Raw genomic sequence first — 24,414 nt, forward strand, 5'->3', positions numbered from 1 at the left:
AGATTATGACAACAAAGCGTACAAGTGAAATACAAATATTCCCTATTGTCACTTTGCTCTGGAAGATCCATTTAAAAGAAGTTAAAAGAAATGTAATCATGAAAAGTAACATAATGAAGACCATACTTCACAATAAACAATCTGAACATTCAATAACATGTTGTTCTTTTCTAAACATCTTCGCCTTAGAAACCACTGGCTCCATTTTGTCTTGATTCAGGTTTTCTTTTTTTCTTTTTCTTTTTTTCTTTCCTTTCCTTTCCTTTCCTTTTTTTTTTTTTTTTTCTTTTTACAAAACAGAGAGATTAAGTTTCACAGTTTTCTTCAAAATCCTTCACATAAAATAATAAAACAAAAGGAAATAAGTCAAGGAGTCTTTTAACTCCTCCTCGTTTCCCTCCAAAAAAGTGTCTTCGTCCTCGGAGAGGTTTTGTCAGTAAGTGACGTCGTGTTGGTCAAGGATCCGCCCCAAAGTCTCGCCTGCCGTGTTTGTTTCTAGGTCTTCGCCAGCAGGTTTCCTCTGTGACACGGTCGTCCCAAGCCACAGAAAATATACAAGCAATCCTGTAACAAGTGGAAAACTATGCCCTGATTTCAGAAGTCACACGTGTTATTCCTGGGGTTTAAGTCCAAATAAATATTAGTGAACACAAGCAACTCTCTCCCTAATCCAAAAAATACTAAGTGCTAAAGCTCTCATTTTGAAACGTGTGATGTCATCATCAGGTATGAAGTCTGGAGCTGCTCATAGACAATGCATTGAGAGTAGGGATGTTCGATATTGGCTTTTTTACCGATACCGATATACCGATATTGTCCAACTCTTAATTTCCGATACCGATATCAACCGATACCGATATATGCAGGGTCCCCCCCCCCCCCCCCACAAAACGGAATAATTTCAGGTAATTAACATTACATATCTCTTTAACACAACATTATGCATACTTTTGACAATAAATAAAATCATAATTTGTTCTTACTTGCTTGCCTGGGTAAATAAAGGTTAAATAAATGTTAAAAAAAAAGAAAAGAAAAAGAAATTATATATTTTTTGAAAACCGATACCGATAATTTCCGATATCACATTTTAATGCCAATATCGGCCGATAATATCGGACATCCCTAATTGAGAGAGATTGTAAAAGTGACACCCAGGGGAATGTTGCGAGGATACAGGTGCTGTACTGTTTCAGAACCAAGAACAAATATAAATGTAAATATAACTATTTACACTATAGCATAGAAACTCAAACAAGCATCGTGTGGATCCAACAAAATCCGTCTCACATTTATTGTCTATGGAGCAGCTAGAGACTTTATACCCGATGACATCACACTTTATACCCGATGACATCACACTTTATATGATGACGTCACACTTTTGAGTCTCACTCCTCTCTGGTTGCTGGCTTTGGGAGAGAGAGTAGCTCATGTTCACAGATATGGATTGAACTTTCTATAGGCCATGGAAACAACATATTGGAAATCTTAAATTGGATGGCATTGCTCTTTAAAGAAAGTCAAGTTAGACCGCGCTCACAATAGTTGACACTGGGTGCTGCAATCCCCGAAGATTTAATTAGAAAAAAGCAGGAAGCCGGACCAGCACTCTCAGGTTTCGACAATTTTTTATCGCAGCCGAATACAACAGACATGTTTCGGAACAGGTGTTCCTTCTTCAGTGTTAATGGCTAGCTATTAACACTGAAGAAGGAACACCTGTTCCGAAACATGTCTGTTGTATTCGGCTGCGCTTAAAAATTGTCGAAACCTGAGAGTGCTGGTCCGGCTCCCTGCTTTTTTCTAATTAATTGCTCTTTAAAGGACATGTTCACTTCTTTTTGTACCCAGGCACGATTATGATGATGACCAGTACAGTATGATGATGACTAGTACAGTATGATAATGACTAGTAAAGTATGATGATGATGACTAGTACAGTATGATGATGACTAGTACAGTATGATGACGACAAGTACAGTATGATGATGACTAGTACAGTATGATAATGACTAGTAAACTATGATGATGACTAGTACAGTATGATGATGACTAGTACAGTATGATGATGACTAGTACAGTATGATGACGACAAGTACAGTATGATGATGACTAGTAAAGTATGATGATGATGACTAGTACAGTATGATGATGACTAGTACAGTATGATGACGACAAGTACAGTATGATGATGACTAGTACAGTATGATAATGACTAGTAAACTATGATGATGACTAGTACAGTATGATGATGACTAGTACAGTATGATGATGACTAGTACAGTATGATAATGACTAGTAAAGTATGATGATGATGACTAGTACAGTATGATGATGACTAGTACAGTATGATGACGACAAGTACAGTATGATGATGACTAGTACAGTATGATAATGACTAGTAAAGTATGATGATGATGACTAGTACAGTATGATGATGACTAGTACAGTATGATAATGACTAGTAAACTATGATGATGACTAGTACAGTATGATGATGACTAGTACAGTATGATGATGACTAGTACAGTATGATAATGACTAGTAAAGTATGATGATGATGACTAGTACAGTATGATGATGACTAGTACAGTATGATGACGACAAGTACAGTATGATGATGACTAGTACAGTATGATGACGACAAGTACAGTATGATAATGACTAGTAAACTATGATGATGACTAGTACAGTATGATGATGACTAGTACAGTATGATGATGACTAGTACAGTATGATGATGACTAGTAAACTATGATGACTAGTACAGTATGATGATGACTAGTACAGTATGATGATGACTAGTACAGTACAGTATGATGATGACTAGTACAGTATGATGATGACTAGTACAGTATGATGATGACTAGTACATTATCACCAGGTTCCAATACAAGCCAATGGGGGAAATGTTTGAACCCTTTCACTGCCACACTACAGAATGTTAACCCTTTCACTACCACACTACAGACAGACGGTTAAGGGTTAAACCGTCTGTATTGTGGCAGTGAAAGGGTTAACCCTTTGTCGTGTGGCAGTGAAAGGGTTAAGCCTTCAAACAGCACGATGATACATAGGAAGCTTGCAGTATTATAATCACGCGTGACTTTATTATGTTCTACTGAGGAAATGTTTACAATTTGTACATTGTAAGAACTTGTAAGTCGCTTTGGATAAAAGCGTCAGCTAAATGACTAAATGTAAATGTAAATGTAAATGTACATTGTATCAAACAGTATAATGCCTTTCATAGGCTTTTGATACAATGTACAGGATGGTTTCTCAACACTAGAGCTATCAGTGAAATGATGGCCTCTGTACTAGTCAACACCTTAAACGCCTGATGTCAAGTATGTATGTCCACCAGTTATCTTTTAAATCACTTAATTTGATGTCCATTCAGAAATGTTCTCCCTTGCATCACCTACAGGCAGAAGCAACAGTCTATTGTCTGTCTGGCATTGTCGATAAAGTTGCTCCATAGCCACCTTCCGAGATCAAGGGGAAAAAAACGGAATAAATATGCAAGCCTTCAACAACATAATACAAACATGTGAAAAATCTAATATACATACTTTGTGCAATCAGTACACACTGGCTTACTGATTTTTTCTTTTTGTTTGTTTTTTAGTTTTTTTTTTTTTTTTTTTTTTGCTCATGGGAAATAGATCAAAATTTTTTCAGATGTCATGCTTGAGATGTATTTTATTTCTCTCTTTTTTTGTGCAGCAATGCGTCAGTGTTTTATGGGGAAGAAATGCAGAATGAATGGTAGTTAACCTGAGAAGCTATGGGTGATTAAAAGGCAATGAAGGATCGATATCCAGACAGTGGAAGCCAACGTTTTATGGCGAGAGGCTAGTGAGAAAAGACAGAACACATAATTCAAACATCCTCAAAATAATATTTTTACTTCACTGTTATGACTCCGGAGGTCCTAAATGATCTGACTCCGATCGTGTGCTCTTTATAAGAGTCTTTTAGAGTCTTTTGATTGGACAGACCTAGAGAAAGTCAAGAGGTTGTGGACGACATCTTTAATGGGATACAAAGTATACCTCAAAATTTATTTATTTGGGAATTCTTTGTACTCTATTCTATCAAAATGCTAAATAAGTCACGGGAATCTATGTCCCAGAATAGAGGTCTTTCACATAGTGTTTAGAACGGCCGTTCGTTCGATCTCCATGTTGGAAGTAACACGGGTCGCTACGTGCAAAACAACGGTTGCCGTGTGTTGATGTATGATAAATATATCAACAACAAAAAATTTAATTTGGTGTATTATTACTGGATCTTTTGAACAAGTCTCAAGGAACGGTAATATTGTGCTTTTCAAATGTTTTACCTGCTCTACCACTGCGCAGTAAGTTACTGTTTTATTTCGGAAGTGGTTATCATTGGTTACAGGCAGCCATGTTGGAGGAAAGGCTCTATTGCACAGGAACAAACACACTTTACTAAAAACACACTTCACCTAACAGCCTATAACAAATGAACAAAACAGCTGTGAGTAAAGGAAGGTTTTTAGGTGATGTTTAAATTGGGCAACAGAATCTGACAATCTGATACTTTGAACAATAGTTTCCTTTTCAAAATGGTTTGAATATTGTCTTAGCAAACACAAGACAGGTCAGTACAACTTGGCTCCCCGTTAGAATATCGACGTACAGTATGGGATCACTTGTGAATAGTCCATGCATCCAGTCCTACATGTGAGGCTTCAAAGAAAATATAAATCCTCATCCTGCAAATTATTAGATTCTCTTCTGTAGTGAAATTGGACAGGAAAGAAATCCATTGAAATTGGCGGTTCACCGATGATGTATATTCCTGCGCACGGCGACGTGATTATAGTGATTCTATTTCCTTTTGAAGCGCAGGGGACTGGACTCGAATGTCACCCATAAGTCAACCCTCATGCCCCACACTGAGTCCACCGCGCACCCTGCAACCCAACGGACTCCCAATACGATGGCTTTGAAAAACAAAATCAAAACAAATTGGAAAGGAACAATATTGGTCCGCATTTTTATTTTATTTTCTTCCGGTGTGGAATGTTATCCCAGAACGAAGAGCGGGACGTGACGTGAGTACGTTCACAAAATACACGCGTCTCGTAATTGGAATTCAAATATCATTTACTTTGAAAGAATAGAGTACTTTGCGGAGGAAATCGCACAAAGGATTCCGATTAAATTGATTCCGATATAACTTTCTATCACATTGATATGCATTTCCTTTTTTTGTGTGTTTCTATCCTGTGTATGCCCTTAAATTCCCCTGTGTGTCTCGACGTCGGGGCTGGTTCAGTGTCAGCGGGACTCTGGAGTAACAGAGAGTTGGATGTGAAACCCGGTGCCTCTCTCTCCATCTACTCCAGGTCCTCTCCGTGCTCCATGCTCAGGTCTCTCCGCCCTCCTCCTCCTCCTCCTCCTCCGCCAGGCATCTGTCTCCCTCCATCGATCTCATCTTCTTCTCCTTCCTCTTCGTCCTCCTCCTCCTCCATCCCTTCCTCCTCCTCCTCCTCCTCTTCCTCCTCCTCCTCCTCCTCCTCCTCTTCCTCGGTGCCGTCCATGGAGTCATCGGCTCCCAGCATGGCCTGCCGCATGGCGAGGGTGGCCGAGTCCGAGGACAGCGGCTGCAGGCTGTCCATGCTCAGGGGGGCTGAGGGGGGCGGCAGACAGAGAGGCGTGAGGAGGATACTGAGACGCATTCATAGCGTTACATTGCACTACTTTTATTGTCTCTTATACCTATTCTTATGCCTGCAATTTATGCATTGTTTTTTTTATTCTGTCAATTGTGTGCTGATTTTATGCCTATGTTCATTTTATACTAATCGCTGTGGGGCACTCTGGACTGCGGCCCATGTGTGAAAAGCACTATATATAGATAGTTATTAATATTTATTATTGTTATATTGTACAAATGTGCTGCATTGAAATGTCTGTAAAGTCTCGACGACATTGAAAATGTCGATTGTCTTTTCGAGAATAAATAAAGGTTTGAATAAGAAAACCTAGAGATGGACTAATGCTGTGTTCGTTTACGGTCCAAGGTGGGAAGTTTGTTTACCAATAGGTTGAAGCAGGGCCGGACTGGGAAAATGAATTCAGGCCAGGAAATATAGTGCGAAATATAGCCCCAGTCAGGCCACTTTTTAACCTGTTAAGCCCCAGCCCTATTTTCTGAAAATCCGCCCTAAAAATACATACCTAAGTAAATGGAAGATTGCTCCACTTCTACAAGGCCCATTAGCATGTTCTTGGTATCTAGGGACACCAATGGATCTCATGGAATGTATTCCCAGTCTCAGAAATATTGTGTCTGTTACTATAGGCTTGAGTAACCAAATTGTGATGATTGTTCATCATTGTTGTTGTATGTATTTTTAGGCGGATTTTCAGAAAATAGGGCTAGGGCTTAAGAGGTTAAGAACGCTAGTCACATCTAGTCACTTTGCTTTGTTCTTGGTATCGGATTTTGGTTTTCTGGGAAAATCTGGGAAGCAATATCTGATATTAGTGCATAGGGCTGCACGATTAATTGTTTTTTTTTATCGAAATCGCGATTTGGAATGATGCAATTATCAAATCGCCAAGCCTGCAATAATTTTTTTTTTTTTTTTTTTTATTAACCAGGAAGTCCCATTGAGATACAAGATCTCCTTTGCAAGGTATACCTGGCCAAGATGACAGCAATAACATTTGCAATACATCACACAGCAATAAAATGTGCGATACATCACACAAGAACATAATAAATGTGCATGTATACAATACATCACATGTAAACACAAAGCAGAATAGTCTACATGATAGTAAAAGTGTATAATACAGGGTAATACAGTAATTTTGCAGTTGGGACCCGACTACAGAAAGCAGCAACATTCTTCTTGTAATTTTTTTTTTTAAATATGTTATAATCGCATCACAAATCGCAATCGCAATATCTGTCAGAATAATCGCAATTAGATTATTTCCCAAAATCGTGCAGCCCTATTAGTGCTGCATCCCCAACGTGTTATCAATTGGACCACGAATTGGTGAGTTGCGTTTTTTCTGGGTGTTCAAGTTGGCTGTAGTTCTCCCTGCTACAACTCAGACCAGTGGGGCAAGCACGCATGATCTCATCCTCATCTCATGTGAATCCAGCTGCCGTGCAAGGTTAAGATTAAATATATTTACGAAATGCCAAAGTGACCTTAAAAAGGCATTTGTGGTTTTGGAAATATAATCTCTCTGTCAGATGGAGTTGTACCCCGGGGAGACAGCAGGGGTACAACCCACTCATTTGTGATCAAGTTGAGGAGATCAGGGTCGAAATGTCTTGATCGAAATTATCAAAAATAGGGTCTACGTTAAAATTTGTATATAAATAAGTGTTTAAGTTTCCTTTCAGGAATGTCAATTTCAATGGGAATCTCCATTCTACGTGTGCGTGCGGGCGTTGGCCTACTGTCTGAGTTCCCCGACTGAGAGCGGTGCGTCTGCAGAACTCCAGCCACGATGGAGTCGGGCCAGAACCTCTGGGTGGGTCGGTGCTGGGACTTCATCTTCTTGGCTTTAGGTGCCGGGTCCGGATTACTGGCATCCAACATGGGCTGGAGGATACGCCTCCGAGCATTGATAAACCTGAGGGGGAGAGACAGAGAGAGAAAGGGAGCGGAGAAGAGAGAGAGAAAGGGAGAGAGAGAGAGATTGATTTTCATTTAATTTCTAACCTTTATTTATACAGGTAAAATCGAATTGAGACACATTTGCAAGAGCGACCTGATCTGATTGATATAGAACATAAGAAGAAGAGAGATAAGGGAAGAGAGACTGAAGAAGAGAGAGAGGGGAAGAGAGACAGGAGAAGAGAGAGAGGGGAAGAGAGACAGAAAGAAGAAAGAGAGGGGAAGAGAGACAGAAGAAGAGAGAGAGGGGAAGAGAGACAGGAGAAGAGAGAGAGGGGAAGAGAGACAGGAGAAGAGAGAGAGGGGAAGAGAGACAGACAAAGAGAGAGAGGGGTAGATAGACAGAAAGAGAGAGAGAGGGGAAGAGAAATATAAGAAGCGAGAGGGGAAGAGAGATAGAAGAGAGAGAGGGGAAGAGACACAGGAGAAGATAGAGGGGAAGAGAGAGAGAAGGGAAGAGAGACAGAAGAAGATAGAGAGGGGAAGAGAGAGGGGAAGAGAGATAGAAGAAGAGAGAGGGGAAGAGAGATAGAAGAGAGAGAGGGGAAGAGACACAGGAGAAGATAGATGGGAAGAGAGAGAGGGGAAGAGAGACAGAAGAAGAGAGAGAGGGGAAGAAAGACAGAAGAAGAGAGAGAAGGGAAGAGAGACAAAATAAGAGAGAGAAGGGGAAGAGAGACATAAGAAGAGAGAGAGGGGAAGAGATATATAAGAAGATATAGAGGGGAAGAGAGACAGAAGAAGAGAGAGAGGGGAAAAGACACATGGGAAGAGATAGAGGGGAAGAGAGACAGCATAAGAGAGAGAAGGGAAGAGAGACAGAAGAAGAGAGAGGGGGGAAGAAAGACAGAAGAAGAGAGAGAGGGGAAGAAAGACAGAAGAAGATAGAGATGGGAAGAGAGACAGAAGAAGAGAGGGGGGGGAAGAGTGGGAAGAGACACATGGGAAGAGACACATGGGAAGAGATAGAGGGGAAGAGAGACAGAAGAAGAGGGAAGATGGGGTGTAACATATGAGGAATGCTTTCTCAGGGTCTGAGAATCTGAAAAACATCTGAACACTGAAATTCAACTAAACTCCTCTTTAAAGGCCTACACTAGTCATTTCAGTGTGATTTAATGGCCATCCAAATAATGCACAAAAGGTGAACTTTGTCCAGGAAGAGATACTTGTTTACACAACAAACTGTTCAAAGTCTCCTTTCCATAATGGACTCTTGCTCCATCAATCATTTGGCGATCTAGAAAATATTTGGACAGGGTTGTAGTCAATGAGTGTGGCTTTCCAATGATACCCCACGTGGGGATCTGCGAATCAGGGATCTATAGGTGAAAAGTCACAAGCGAAAACAGGAAGAGAAAAAACGCTGAATGCATTGAAGTCTATGAGAAAACTGCACACATATGGGCAGCTAGTATCTCATTCGCGCAATGTTCTTAGTGGATAGCTCGCAAAGACGGAGCAGATACCGCACGCAAAACTCATGCTGGTTTAAATCAGAGGTGCAGTGCTCATGCCCTGCGGTACCACCACTTTTCTGAGCAGAAGCACGCGCACGCAAAAATGCTTTCACAACTTTCACTCGACTCGTCGTGCCGTGCGCCAAGTACCGGTACTCACCTAGCTACGTGTCTTTGCATAACAATATCATAACAAAGAACGAGAAGAGCCAAACCAAAATACAAGCCCTGTACCCAGGCACGTGCAAACATAGAGGCCAAGGGGTGCCTGAGCACCTGCCTTTTTGAGCCTCATCAAAAAAGTGCCCTTTTAGATTTTTTTTTTTTTTTTACTGTTACGCATATAGACTGCCCTTCCAACTGAAAAATGTCAGGATAGAATCAAAATATTAGGTAAAGAGAGAGAGATGCCCCATATTCCATTGCAGTTTGCACGGCCTCCTCAGCATGCCTCTCCGCGGACCTATATATTTTATGCATAGCGTGGGTGGTGATGATGATCATGATAGAAACCGCTGTTGAATGCTGGTATTACACTCATTGAGGGACACAAAGAAGTCAAGTCCGATGGGATTTGGGAATCTCAAATACAAATCGGGATTGGAATAAAAAATGCATTTAAACAATACAGAATATACAGCACTTCTTGGGGTCTGTAGGGTAAGCACTTATTCCCTCCCCCCTGAGTGATAAAAGTGTCTTTCAAGGATAAGTAAGCTCCTGCACTGATTATTATAGTTCAATATTCAATATTTGATCACCAAAACCCCCCAAAAAGCATAAAAAGGGGGCCCCCCGCCCGAAAAGGGCCCTTAAAAATCGTGCTCGCGCGCGCTCGCTTAATATATACACACAAGTGTACTGCCCTTTTCAGCCTTTGAGCACCTGCCCCTCTAAAGTCCTGTGCACGTCCCTGCCTGTACCAATTGGTGGGGGTTTGTGACAAATGGTCCCGACTGGAAGGATGAGACATTTCTTAAGTTGTGCTTCAGAAGGAAACTGTCCTTCTGTCAACTGTAAGTTACAATGTTAATTTAGTTTGTATTTACTTTTCTAGTTTAAGTTAATTCAATTAAAGAAATTGTAACTACAATATTGTATCTACAATTACATTTAAAACATTGTTTGTTTTTCAACCATATCTGTTGACAATATCATTTCTTTATATATTGAAGGCTACATCCTGCTACCCTTTTCAGCTTCTCTATTTCAAGGCAATATTTACAAAAACTAAACTAAAACTAGTAATTTCCTATACAAACATGTTTCCTACTATTTATGCATAATACTCATTCTAATCATAATGCTGGTCGGAGCTGTACTGTCGCACACGAGGGAAAATGTATTTTCATTCAATCAATCACCGTGCAGATTGATTGATTGAATGCAAATTGTATTAACAGATTGCAGAATGGGTACAATACAGTACGGCTCAATACACACAATTGTTAAGGGGATGCAGACCAGAGAAAGACTTTCGTCTTGTTTACATCATTTGCCATACCTTGCTATGCTCGCTCATGCCTGTATTTTTTATGTCCGTTCTATTTTATAATTTTTTGACTATTTTTAAACTGAATCATTTTATTTGTGTTATTGAAAACTGTAAGCGGAGAGCCTATTGGGATGCTAGATCCTAATGTGAAACACTGTGATTTGCCATACCTTGTTACCTGTCTATCTTTTTATGCTCGCTTATGCCTGTATTTTTTACTGTTGTGAAGCACTTTGAACTGCAACCTCTGTATGAAAAGTGCTATACAAATAAAGTTATTATTATTATTATTATTATTATTATTATTATTATTATTATTATTATTATTATTATTATTATTATTATTATTATTATTATTATTATTATTATTATTATTATTATTATTATTATTATTATTATCAGGGTCCCCCATTTTCAATTCATAATGAATTGTAAGTAAGGGTGCAACTTGCTCCGTGCAATCCATTCTTTGTGGATCTAGTCACAGTTCGGAGGCCATTTATGAACCACATGAGACAAAAGCTAGAGGTCACACAGGCGTAAGACAGCTGCCTGGTGTATTATTTATTATTTATTTTGTGTACAGTTTTTTTGCTGTGCGTTTTAATGGGTGACAGGTGTACAAAGGGGGAACTCCAGGAAGAGTTTAGTAGAGTATCTGCAAGTCAGGTTTCAGCACAGAGGTCCAGACATTGCGTGCTTTCATGGAAATTACTAGGGCTGACCCCGATTAGTCGATTAGTCAACTAATCGGTCGAAAGGAGCCGTAGTCGACTAGCCAACCTCTTAGTTGAATACACAAAAAATATATATATGATTTTTTAATCATTCTTTCCAAAAGAAAAGAGGCCTAGAAGCGTGGCTAACGCTAATGGCACGCATACCAGAGGCTAACTGCCTACGAAAACAGGCACAGAGGCACTGAAAGAGGATTTCACCCATCTAATGAACACACTAGACAAATATCAAGATGTATCCATCAGTGGACCAATTGCATGCTTTTGCAGAGGACAAGAAGCCTTCAGTCAACTCCTTCAGACATTAAGCACCCCCCACAGCCCAAATGGAATGATAAAAAATGTAATTTTTTTTATTTTTTATTTTTTTATTTTATTATACTTTTTTTTTCCTTTTTTTGTCGACCAATAGTCGACTAACAGCAAATTTTGGCCAATCATAGTCGACCATCCAAATCCTTAGTCGGGGACAGCCCTAGAAATTACTAAGGTAGTGCTGCAGAATAGTCCGAGCTGCAGAGTTGTAGGCTGTCTAGAAAGGTAGCCACACAATACGTGTAGCTTCTCAATATTGTTATATGAATACCCCTGATCTTGGGTAATATCAAGGCCTACCCCTGATTTAAGGTAATATCAAGGCCTACACCTTATCTATAGTAATAGCAAGGCCTACACCTCGACCTGGCATGCCGTGCGGCAAAGGGAACCGCTCCCGCCTACCTCCGGTCAATGGTCTCTAACTACACACCCTCAAGACCCCTACGCTCTGCATATTCTGGCCGTCTCCGGGAGCGTCATCAAGGAGAAGTCGCCTTTTCTCAGTCCTTGCCCCACAATGGTGGAATGAACTACTACCCACCCCAGTTAGGACAGAAACCCGTCCAATTTTTCGCCATCGACTAAAGACGCACTTCTTCAACCAGTATCTGAAATAATGAGAAAAAAAAAATCGAACCCTAACTAACCTTTCCTTGCACTTTTCCTAATAAACTAACCTACACTGTAGCACTCAACACTTTGATGAACATGGTGATTACTCACTGATTACTCAGGTGATAGAGTTGTACCCTTCCTGATGGCTTGTCGTAAGAACTTGTAAATCGCTTTGGATAAAAGCGTCAGCTAAATGACTAAATGTAAATGTACACCTGATCTAGGGTAATATCAAGTACTATACCTAATCTAGGGTAATCATCATCATCATCATCATCATCATCATCATCATCATCATCATCATCATCATCTGTATTAACCCTTTCACTACCACACTACAGCAGGTTAACCCATTCACTACCACACTACAGACGGTTAACCATCTGTTGTGTGGTAGTGCAAGGGTTAAGATTTTGTAGCGTGGTTGTGAAAGAGTTAACCCTTTGTCGTGTGGCAGTGAAAGGGTTTACCTTCTGTATCGTTGCGGTGAAAGGGTTATAATAACCCTTTGGTAGTGTGGCAGTGACAGGGTTAACATACACAGGGTCCACACAGAGTAAAAAAACACACAAACATAATCAACAAATTACATCACAATAAATAAAAACATAAACCAATAGCAGCTCTACGACAGGGCACTGTACCAATACTTCCAGATACAGGACTGGAGCTTTACTCGGTTGAGTCAGCAACAGGATGATCCTGTTCTGAGACACATTCAGACGACAGATACATTTGTACATCAGGTGTCTCAGCGGAGCATGAAATGAATGAGTAAAGACTTACGCATTCCTTTCTGTAGGACCTCTGTTGCCAAATTTTCATTTGTTTATCAAGGTGCAGTGATGTGGAATGATATACAAAATCGAATAGAAACATGTTCCATTTTAAATATATTTAAAAGTAAGCTTAAAAAAGAACTACAGATCCTGTAGTCTATAGTATCCATGTGTATTTGTGTAAAGTCTTTTTTTTTTTTTAAATCCCAACATTATAATAGTTGTATAATGCTGTATTGTATGTATCTGTGTGTATGAGAGAGGGATATGCACATGTGTTTATGCATAATGTGGGGGGGGGGGGGGGTTGTGTAGTTATCCTATATAGGTTTAAGAGGGGAGGTCGCTTATAAGCCCTTGGGTTTTTTGACCTTTCCTGCACATTTTAACTGTTCTTCTTTTATTTTATCCCAGAATGTATGTTTGTAAGTGCGAATAACAATAAACAAAACAATAAACTCGGTCGAATGCCTTAGAGGCATCAATAAAACCGACTAACACAGAGGAATTCTTACCCTTATACATATTAATAACTTCTTTCAAAGCATAGATACAAAGGTCAGTGCCATGCTTGGCTTTGAACGCAAACGTATTGTCAGAAGTGACTAAAAAAGAACTTACATGATGCAATACAATTCTCTCTAAGACTTTAGAGAGTAATATCACGGACCATACCTGATCTAGGGTCATATCAAGGACCATACCTGATCTAGGGTCATATAAAAACAGTTTGACAGTCTTCTTTGCAGCTCACTGTGTACTGTAGGCTATACATTGTACTTGCTTGAAATATATATATATATATATTTAGAAATGAAATGAAAAATGAAATCTTTTCACGTTTTTATATTTTACAAAATATTGGTGTAGCTTGCCGACAGCAGTTAGACAGTTAGACTTGTTGTCAGACAAGATGCCAAACTGAATGAGAAAATATTCCATAACTTCCTGATGGCTGGTGCGCTGATTAAGCAATCCTTGGCAAGGATTCTTTGTATTTGACAGATTGTCAGAAAACCTGTCTTGCAGATACTATACTACTGGAGTTCCCCTTTTGTACACGTGTCATCCATTAAAACTCACGCTAATGTTAATTTAATTCTAAGATTTTATTCATCAGCTAGTTCAATACTTTTTGTAAGTAAGTACTATGTTATAACTTTGCAACTCGTACCCATGTAAGAACCGTATAGCACTGTAGTCGAGTGGAGAACTCAAACAGTCAGGGAATTGAACCCCCAGCCCTTGCTGTGTTAATGCCATCTTCTACCCATTGAGTGAATAAAAGGAATTGAACCCCCAGCCCTTGTTGTGTTAATGCCATCTTCTACCCATTGAGCTAAAAAGGGAATGGAACCCCCAACCCTTGGCAGTATTAGTGCCTTGCTCTACATTTACATTTACATTTAGTCATTTAGCTGACGCTTTTATCCAAAGCGACTTACAAGTTCTGTACGACAAGCCATCAGGAAGGGCACAACTCTATCAGCTGAGTAACAATGTTCATCAAAGTGTTGAGGGCTACAGTGTAGGTTAGTTTATTAGGACAAGTGCATGACAGTACGGTTAGTCAGGGTTAGATATTGGATATTCACATATTCCATTTCTATCTTCAGCACCTCTGTCCCTTTGCCTGTGAAGAAGTCACCATCTTTATTTTCATACTCACAACAATCAACAACCGTTGTTCACATGTATTCACCTTTTTTAATTACTATAGCGTTAAAATCAAACCGGGTAGATTTCCAAAACGAATGCTGCTTTTAGTCTAGATATCCTCATATATTACCATTGACAATGAATAGTGTTACATTTTAACACTAGCACAGCCGACAAGGGGTCACAAAGGGGAACTAGATACTGAGTTCCAGAGATGTGTATTTAGAGTTTAGTAGAGTAATAACTGCAAGGTTTTCTGACAATCTGTCAGCTACAAAGAATCCGTGCCTTGGATTGTTTAAATACACAGACGAATGAATGGCTTGGGCTACACTAGTCACATCAATGTGATTTAAGTACACAGACGAATGAATGGCTTGGGCTACACTAGTCACTTCAATGTGATTTAAGTACACAGACAAATGAAAGGCTGGGGCTACACTAGTCACTTCAATGTGATTTAAGTACACAGACAAATGAATGGCTGGGGCTACACTAGTCACTTCAATGTGATTTAAGTACACAGACAAATGAAAGGCTGGGGCTACACTAGTCACATCAATGTGATTTAAATACACAGACGAATGAATGGCTGGGGCTACACTAGTCACTTCAATGTGATTTAAATACACAGACGAATGAATGGCTGGGGCTACACTAGTCACATCAATGTGATTTAAATACACAGACGAATGAATGGCTGGGGCTACACTAGTCACATCAATGTGATTTCTGATCATACAGATGTGATGTTGTGAGGTCACTGTGGCTCCACACTTGGTCCTGTTCGTGCTCTCTGCATCTTTACAGTATGCTCATGTGCACATGTGTTCAAGGACCACAATGGAAACAAGCTCTAGGGCTTTATTGTGTTTTTATTAGGGATGTTCGATATTGGCTTTTTTACCGATACCGATATACCGATATTGTCCAACTCTTAATTTACGATACCGATATCAACCGATATCCACCGATACCGATATATGCAGGGCCCCCCCTAAAAAAAAACTGAATAATTTCAGGTAATTAACATTACATATCTCTTGTCGTGGAATTAACACAACATTATGCATACTTTTGACAATAAATAAAATCAGAATTTGCTCTTACTTGCTTGCCTGGGTAAATAAAGGTTGGAATATGACTGTAATACAAACAGTTCAGTTTGTCAGGTACATGCAACACAGATTACAGTGTTGACATCTGTCTGCTTGAGAAAATACCATGTTCTGCAATAAAAATGATTGAAGTGAGATGAACAGACTGAAAACTTTATTTTATTAGATAAAAAATGTTGACAAAGTTTTACTTAGCAGTTGAAAAAAGGTAATAAAGAGCAATAAATCGCAATATTAATATCGCAATACTCGGCATATCGCAATATATTTAGTATCGCAATACTATCATATCGTGACTCAAGTATCGTGATAGCATCGTATCGTGAGGCCTCTGGTGACCCCTCTGGTGACCCCTCTGGTGACCCCTAGTACAAGGGCACCAATTGTGTCCCGATATCCTTCATCAAAAGGCCCTACGTTACACATGAGTATTCCAGTGCCTGTTTTTCAAAGAGAGCATGCTCCCAGATCTCCCTAGTGTGTCTCCCGCTCCCGCCTACCTCCGGTCAATGGTCTCTAACTACACACCCTCAAGACCCCTACGCTCTGCATCTTCTGGCCATCTCAGACCCACTCCTATCCGAGCTCCGGGAGGGTCTGAAGTAACAATTTATGTTCACATGGCTAATAGATTTGATATTATAGTGTATTTTTGATTCATTAGTAATAGTTATTTCAACAGTATTATAGCATTATTCAGAATGGCTAGCTGACCACAGTTTGGCTTGACCTTGGCAAACCTAATTGACACACACACACACACACACACACACACACACACACACACACACACACACACACACACACACACACACACACACACACACACACACACACACACACACACACACACACACACACACACACACACACACACACACACACACACACACACACACACACACACACACACACACACACACAGTGACCATTGTCTAAACTAACAAGACAGACTGGTTAAGTGGAACACACACACTGATGAATGACACACACACCCAGTATTGCAGGTGACCGAAAGTAGAGCTCACACCCCCTCACCCATTAGAATCTCACACAGACAGAGACCAAAACCAGTTCAAGTTCAAGTTCTTTAATAGTTGTCATACAGAAGTACAGAATACTTTCATACAAAATGCTTCTTACTGTTACGCTCCAGAGACTGTGCTAGACAAGATAGTATCAAATAACATAATATAGCATGTAATTTAGAAGAAGAAAAATGAGGTCACAGTGTTCGGTATAGACATATGTACAATGTTCTGAGTTACCATATAATATACAATACTATGCAGTGTACTAATGTACAGTACTATCTAGTGCAAAGCAGAAATGGGATGAGGTACAATTTTAGGTACAATTTACAGTAAGGTGTACGAGTTGTAGTGCAATCCTTCATCAATAAATATAAAGTGTGGGGAGTGGGTGCTACAGTGTGTTTGTTTAAAGTGGGTGTGTGCTATAAAGTGTGTGGAGTGGGTGCTACAGTGTGTTTGTTTAAAGTGAGTGTGTGCGTGTGGATGTGTGTGCTATGTGCGTTTGGTGGTTGTTGTTGTGTAGTGTTCATTCATTGTTCGTTTAGCAGCCTGATGGCCTGGGGATAGAAGCTTCTTCTGAGTCTTTCTGTGCTCGCCTTGAGACTCCGGTATCGCTTGCCTGACCGCAGCAGTTCAAAGAGGCAGTTGTTCGGGTGACTGGAGTCTTTAATGATTCTCTTAGCCTTGCCCTTGCAACGCTTGTTGTAAATGTTCTGGAGGGTGGGGAGCCCCCCTCCAATTGTGCGTTCGGCTGAACGTGTCACTCTTTGTAGTCTGCTTCGGTCTTGTGCAGTGCTATTCCCAAACCAGGAGGTGATGTTGCCGGTCAAGATGCTCTCTATTGTACATGAGTAGAAGTTCTTAAGGATCTTCTGACTGACTTGGAACTGCCTTAGGCGCCTGAGGAAGTAGAGGCGTTGTCGTGCCTTCTTCACAACACTGTCAATGTGTGTGGTCCATGTCAAGTCCTCGGATATGTAGGCTCCGAGGTACTTAAAGCTGTTGACTCTCTCAACCGGTGCCCCGTCGATGCTGAGGGGGCTGTAGTTTACCCAGGTAGTGATAAGCAAATCACATCACAGCATTTAGATTCGGTTGACACACATATAAACCACACATCTTGACATTAGAACACACACACACGACAGGACAAGCTGTGTGTCAGAGAGATTCTTTGTATCCAGTGATATTGCTGTATTTCTACCGCTGGTGCCCTGCTGAATAAATCGACTGAGAACCTGAAGCCATTGACTTTCAACTTGTATCCAGCGTCTGCTTTCTTGCTCTTAAATTGGTCATTCCATAACTGTTGTTTACAAAGTCACAGCTGATTTGTAACCTCAGGTCATCAAGGAGAACCTGCCTTTTCTCAGTCCTTGCCCCACAATGGTGGAATGAACTGCCCACCCCAGTTAGGACAGCCGAAACCCGTCCAATCTTCTTCAACCATTATCTGAAAAAAAAAATATATATATATATATATATCTAACCCTAACTAACCTTACGGTCATGCACTTGTCCTAATATACTAACCTACACTGTAGCACTCAACACTTTGATGATGATGAACATTGTTACTCAGCTGATAGAGTTGTACCCTTCCTTATGACTTGTCGCACAGAACGTGTAAGTCGCTTTGGATAAAAGCGTCAGCTAAATGACTAAATGTAAATGTGTCTCCTGAGGGACACCGTGGCACTGTTCAAACTGCAGGCAAAAGTGGCCCAAATCAGATTTATTTTGCTCATAATGTGACTCAGATCTGATTCTTACATGACAGTGTGAACAGCACAGATCACACGGAATCTGATCTTTTCTATTCTGATTTGGGCCACTTTCACGAATCACAGATACAGGTCAGATTTATTTTGCAATGTGACCCCAGTGTGAACAGTCATGTGACCTCAGTCTGAACAGTCATGTGACCTCAGTGTGAACAGTCACGTGACCTCAGTCTGAACAGTCATGTGACCCCAGTGTGAACAGTCATGTGACCTCAGTGTGAACAGTCATGTGACCTCAGTGTGAACAGTCATGTGACCTCAGTGTGAACAGTCATGTGACCCCAGTGTGAACAGTCATGTGACCTCAGTGTGAACAGTCATGTGACCTCAGTGTGAACAGTCACGTGACCTCAGTGTGAACAGTCATGTGACCTCAGTGTGAACAGTCATGTGACCTCAGTGTGAACAGTCATGTGACCTCAGTGTGAACAGTCATGTGACCTCAGTGTGAACAGTCATGTGACCAGTCATGTGACCTCAGTGTGAACAGTCATGTGACCTCAGTGTGAACAGTCATGTCAGAATCCATGTGTAGCAGGTATATAAAATATACTAATGTTGTATTCCACAAAGATCCCTCCCTAACGTTTTATTTTAAATTGTTTATTATTATCTTTTACTCGTAGCCTTTTATTTTGAAATCGTCACTTCCTGCCGAAGTGACGTTTTTCCCCTTGCACCTCCCCTCTCGCGCCAGACTATCTGGAATGCTGACAGGGGTAAGACGTGCTTTCAGTGTCTGTAAATATATCAGGTCTAAAAGAATATTGATAAATAATTCTTGTACTATTGTAAATAGTTGCCGGGCAATGAACCGGAGTTGTATATAGTGGTAACTGTGTTAATGTGAACAATTCTGCACCTTTTGTAACGTGGTTTAGCTGTGGTGGCGAACTATTGTATGACACATGCTGACTGAGTTTGTGGTAATGGCTGAACAATGCGTGTAGGCCTCGTTCTGATAGCGTGACATTTCTCCCCCACTGTAGCCTATGCAAGTTATTGACGCCATCTGCTGGCCAAGTGTTGATATGTGCCTGTGGAATGTCTTCTCAGGTAATTTGAGATATCTTATTGTTTATTTTGTATTATTTCATGGTGTATTTCATTGTAAATGTGATATTTCAATATACCATTCAAAATGGCGAGACTATCTGGAATGCTGACAGGGCCTATGCAAGTTATTGACGCCATCTGCTGGCCAAGTGTTGATATGTGCCTGTGGAATGTCTTCTCAGGGGAAATAAAACACTGAATGGCAACAACTGTCTCATCACTTCCAATACACGACGACGACACAGAGGGTGGCCTTTAGACCAGTTACACATGCAAACATGGAAGACAGCTGTGCTGGAGGTGGTCAGTGGAGGGACAGTGAGGAGTTTACCTTCTAGGTATTTGAGGTGATACCTCTGTGCAAGCCAATCTCAAGGGACGTATCATAACTAGTGCTGTCAGGCGATAAAAAAAATATCGAATTCATTACAGGATTTGTAATTAATTAATCAAATTAATCACATTTTAATCGCATAACCATTTTAGGCCTGATATTTTATATTCTATAATCATATTTCAAATGGCATAGTGTCCGGATGGCAGAATTCAGTACTGTATCTACAAAACCGTCTGTTTAATCATCTTCCATTTATTAATTTGCTTAGATTTTTCACGTCTGGTCAATTTGAGCATGGTGTTATTCACAGTCAAAGATAATTTTTTTTTTTATTGATATTCTCATTTGGTTCATTACAATTGACTCAAGCCTAGTAACAGACACAGTATTTCTGACACTGGGAATACATTCCCTGAGATCCATAGAATCAGATAGCAAATGGACCATTTAAAAAAAAAGTCTGTAAATGTTTATTCTACGTTCTTATGGAATTAATGAGATTAAAAAATAATAATAATTAAGAAGTAGGGCTGTCAAAATTAATGCTTTAACTTTGGAGATTAATTTAAATTATTTAAAGCATTAAAATAAATTAATCTAGATTAATCTATGGAGTAACTCTTCAATCTTAGCGCCGCGGATATAAGAAAGAGGTCTAGCTGAGTCAATGTTGATGGTTTTGTTGAACATTTGTATTTCACAGGAGAGAAACTGTATTCAAAGAAAGCTATTAAAATAGTGTTTGAATCTAAATATACTTTATTTGTGTTGATTTTACATTAATTCCATGATTTTACTCAAGTGAATATCTGTTACAAGCTTCGGTCTTAAATAGAAAAATGCTATTTTTAATCTAGATGAATCTAGAATATTAATTACAGAAAATTGTGAGTTTAATTAGAAACAATTGTTTAATCTATTGACAGCACTAAAAATATATATATTTAAAAAAAAATCGTATTAATTTTGCGTTCATTTTAATAGCACGATCATTTGCTGTGTAATTAATTAATCTAATTAACGCGATAAACTGACAGCCCTAATCATAACCAGTCTGTGTAGTAGGAGAAAATACAATTTTAAACATCAGTTTGCACGTACCACACTTAAACAGATGTGTCCTTCAGTTATTGGTGTAAAGTTGTGGAATTCTCTCCATAGCGAGCTTAAGTGTTTATCAATTCAAAAGAAAAAAAAAAAAAAAAAAAAATTTAGTCAGTATGAAAATCAAATGTGATCTGAATAGTGAGATCTTTTCTTTTCTTTTTTTTCTCTTTCTTTTATTATTATTATTATTATTATTATTATTATTATTATTATTATTATTATTATTATTATTATTATTATTATTATTATTATTATTATTATTATTATTATTATTATTATTATTAAAACATTTCTTGTTTAACTGTGGATTGTGAGTTTATTGTATAATGGTATAAATTATTATTTGTGTAAATTAGGTTGTACGCCGACCATTAAGTAAATACTTGTTTAGTTTAGGAATAAGGGGCAGGTAACTATAAGATTTATTCTTCTCCCTGCTCCTTTTGTCCATGGAATGTTATTTATGATTGTGTAATGAAGAAACTCTGACTGTATGATTCCATGTGGCAAATAAAAAACTCTGAACTGAACTGAACTGTTTGAGAAGAAATGGCCGTCTTTCACCTCTCCCTCGCGCCCATTATCCTGTGCTCACGGACGACGAGTTTAAATTAAACCATAAACTGTGACTCCACCAGCGTCCTCCATGTCTACGTCCAGGGGTGTAGCTGGAGATTCTGGGCCCCACGAAAGAATGTATTTGTGGGCCCCCAATCCATGCGAGCGCACGTCAGAGCGCAAGCCTAAAGAATTTGGGGCATTTATTTATTGATGAAAACGCATGATATGGTTTTTACTTACTTACTTACTTTTTAGTCATCTACATTAACTTACTTTAGGATAATAATAAAACCATATTAATAAAAAGATAATAATAGTGTTCTCTGGGCCCCCCCCCCCCAGTGCTTGGCCCTTGGAATCATCCTAACCCCCCCCCCCCCCCCCCCCCCCCCCCAGCTACTCCCCTGTCTATGTCCATCTTCATTATTGTTCATGTGTGCTGTGGGTCAGTTCAGGAGCTGGAATATGATATTGGCCACATTTAAAAAAAAAATAATAATAATAATAATAATAATGTGAACACAGCCAAACAAAGAAAATAAAGTAAATCAGAGCAGTAAATCAAATTGTGCACTAAAGCTTGCAGTATGAACATGCTGTAGCCCTTGTGGCATAAACCGGCCATGCATCTCGGCATGCGCTCTGGCCATAAACTATAAAAAGGGTCTGGCTCGCTCATCGGATCACAAATGTGACCAAAATCTGATCTGAGATCTGTCCAGACCTGACATTATTAAACGTGTCCCGGCATGATCGGATGACACAATCCACATTGAAACTATGAATTGAAAATGGGGGACCCTGATGTAAACAAGACAAACGTCTTTCTCTGGTCTGCATCCACTTAACAATTGTGTGTATTGAGCCGTACTGTATTGTACCCATTCTGCAATCTGTTAAATAAAGTGCTCATTCATTTGCTCATTCACAAATACAGTACTGTTTGTGATACAAAAATAGTCTAAAAAAGAGAGTATATACATTTGACGAAGAAACTGTACATTGGATGAGGTGGGGTGGGGGGTTGGGTAGGTGGGGTGGGGGTGGGGGAACTGTACATAGGAGGTGGTTGGGTGGGGGGGTAACTTCATTCATTCATTCATTCATTCATCCATTCATTCATTCATTCATTCATTCATTCATTCATTCGTTCGTTCGTTCGTTCGTTCGTTCGTTCGTTCGTTCGTTCGTTCGTTCGTTCGTTCGTTCGTTCGTTCGTTCGTTCGTTCGTTCGTTCATTCATTCTTCATTCATTCAACAACAACCCGGTTCTCGGTTACAGTGGGTGACAGTGGGTGACAATATTATCACAAGGAAAGATGAAATTACCTACCTGGGTTCCATCCTAGAGGCTAATCTTTCCTGTGACAAAATGGCATCCAATGTAATAAAAAAAGTCAACCAACGAACGCGATTCTTGTACCGGATCTCCTCTCTGGTAAACAAGAATACCCTGAAGACTCTAGCAGGAGCACTCATTCAAGGGTACTACGACTATGCTAGCACCTCAAAGGCACTAAAAAACAAATTACAAACATCTCAAAACAAGCTAGTCAGACTACTGCTTGACCTGACTCCTAGAACCCACCTCACCCCTGCCCACTTTGACAACCTAGGATGGCTTAGAGTAGACGACAGAGTACAGCAACTTGCAATGGGCCTGGTCTACAAGATACACTACGCGACCAAGGTACCCATGTACATGTCAAAATACTTCCCAAAGGTCAGTGAATACCACGATCACAACACCAGTGGGAGCTCTACAAATCATGTAAAACCCAGATTCGGCTCAAACAAGGGACTAAACACGCTTCGCAATTATGCCACATCAATGTGGAACGCCCTACCCAAAGCTGTAAAGGAATGTGAATCACTACCCACTTTCAAAAACACTCTAAAAAAACACCTACGTGAGACTGCAATTCGAAACTGGCCCCTACAAATGTCCTAACCTAGTTGTACAGTAAATTACCAAGTAAGGCTTTGTCAGTATTCCAATGTACAGTGTAAAATGTGTGTGTGTCCCCTACCCAACCCCCCCCCCCCCCCCAACCTCCAATGTACAGCCCTCACCCAACCCACCCAACCCCACCCCACCCACCCAACCTCCTCCAATGTACAGTTTCTACGCCAAATGTATATACACTCTTTTTCTGGACACTTTTGTATCACAAACAGTACTGTATTTGCAAATCTGATATGTCATAAATGTATAGATGTAGCAGTACTGTCTATCTGTATGTCATGTATGTCATTATATGTTATGATGAATTGAAAATGGGGGACACTGATGTAAACAAGACGAAAGTCTTTCTCTGGTCTGCATCCCCTTAACAATTGTATGTATTGAGCTGTACTGTACTGTACCCATTCTGCAATCTGTTAATAAACTTTTCAATCAATCAATCAAAACCCAGGCTAAAGGGACTGCATTCGATTTTCGATGTACTTCACTTGTATGACCAGAAGATGGCGGCACAATGCTACCAATGTACTTAAAGGACAACGTTCAAACTCAAATGAATCAAAGCCTGAATCCTAGTCTAACACACAACATGACGTAGTGAAACCCTCTCACTGCGGTTAGTTCAGTAATACAATAGCTCACCAGTTGTTGACTTGTAACAGCGTTAGGTTGGTTTGTCCTGCGATCTGCCTCTTTTCATCTTC

At 39.8% G+C, this 24,414-nt stretch overlaps 1 protein-coding gene across 1 annotated transcript in view; it reads right to left on the reverse strand.

The window, feature by feature from the left end:
• Positions 1–5,377: 5,377 nt before the first annotated feature.
• Positions 5,378–24,414, reverse strand: part of LOC311248154 (homeobox protein PKNOX2-like) — a gene marked incomplete at its 3' end in the record, with an annotated part of 127,020 nt that continues 107,983 nt past the window's right edge. The window contains 3 exon segments of the mRNA XM_084339092.1: positions 5,378–5,670; positions 7,465–7,640; positions 24,353–24,414. The exon segment at positions 24,353–24,414 is cut by the window's right edge and continues 15 nt beyond it. Coding sequence (XP_084195218.1) covers positions 5,378–5,670; positions 7,465–7,640; positions 24,353–24,414 — 531 coding nt within the window.

The sequence above is a fragment of the Notolepis coatsorum genome (assembly GCF_963971535.1).
Source record: "Notolepis coatsorum genome assembly, contig: SCAFFOLD_211, whole genome shotgun sequence".
Taxonomy (NCBI): domain Eukaryota; kingdom Metazoa; phylum Chordata; class Actinopteri; order Aulopiformes; family Paralepididae; genus Notolepis; species Notolepis coatsorum.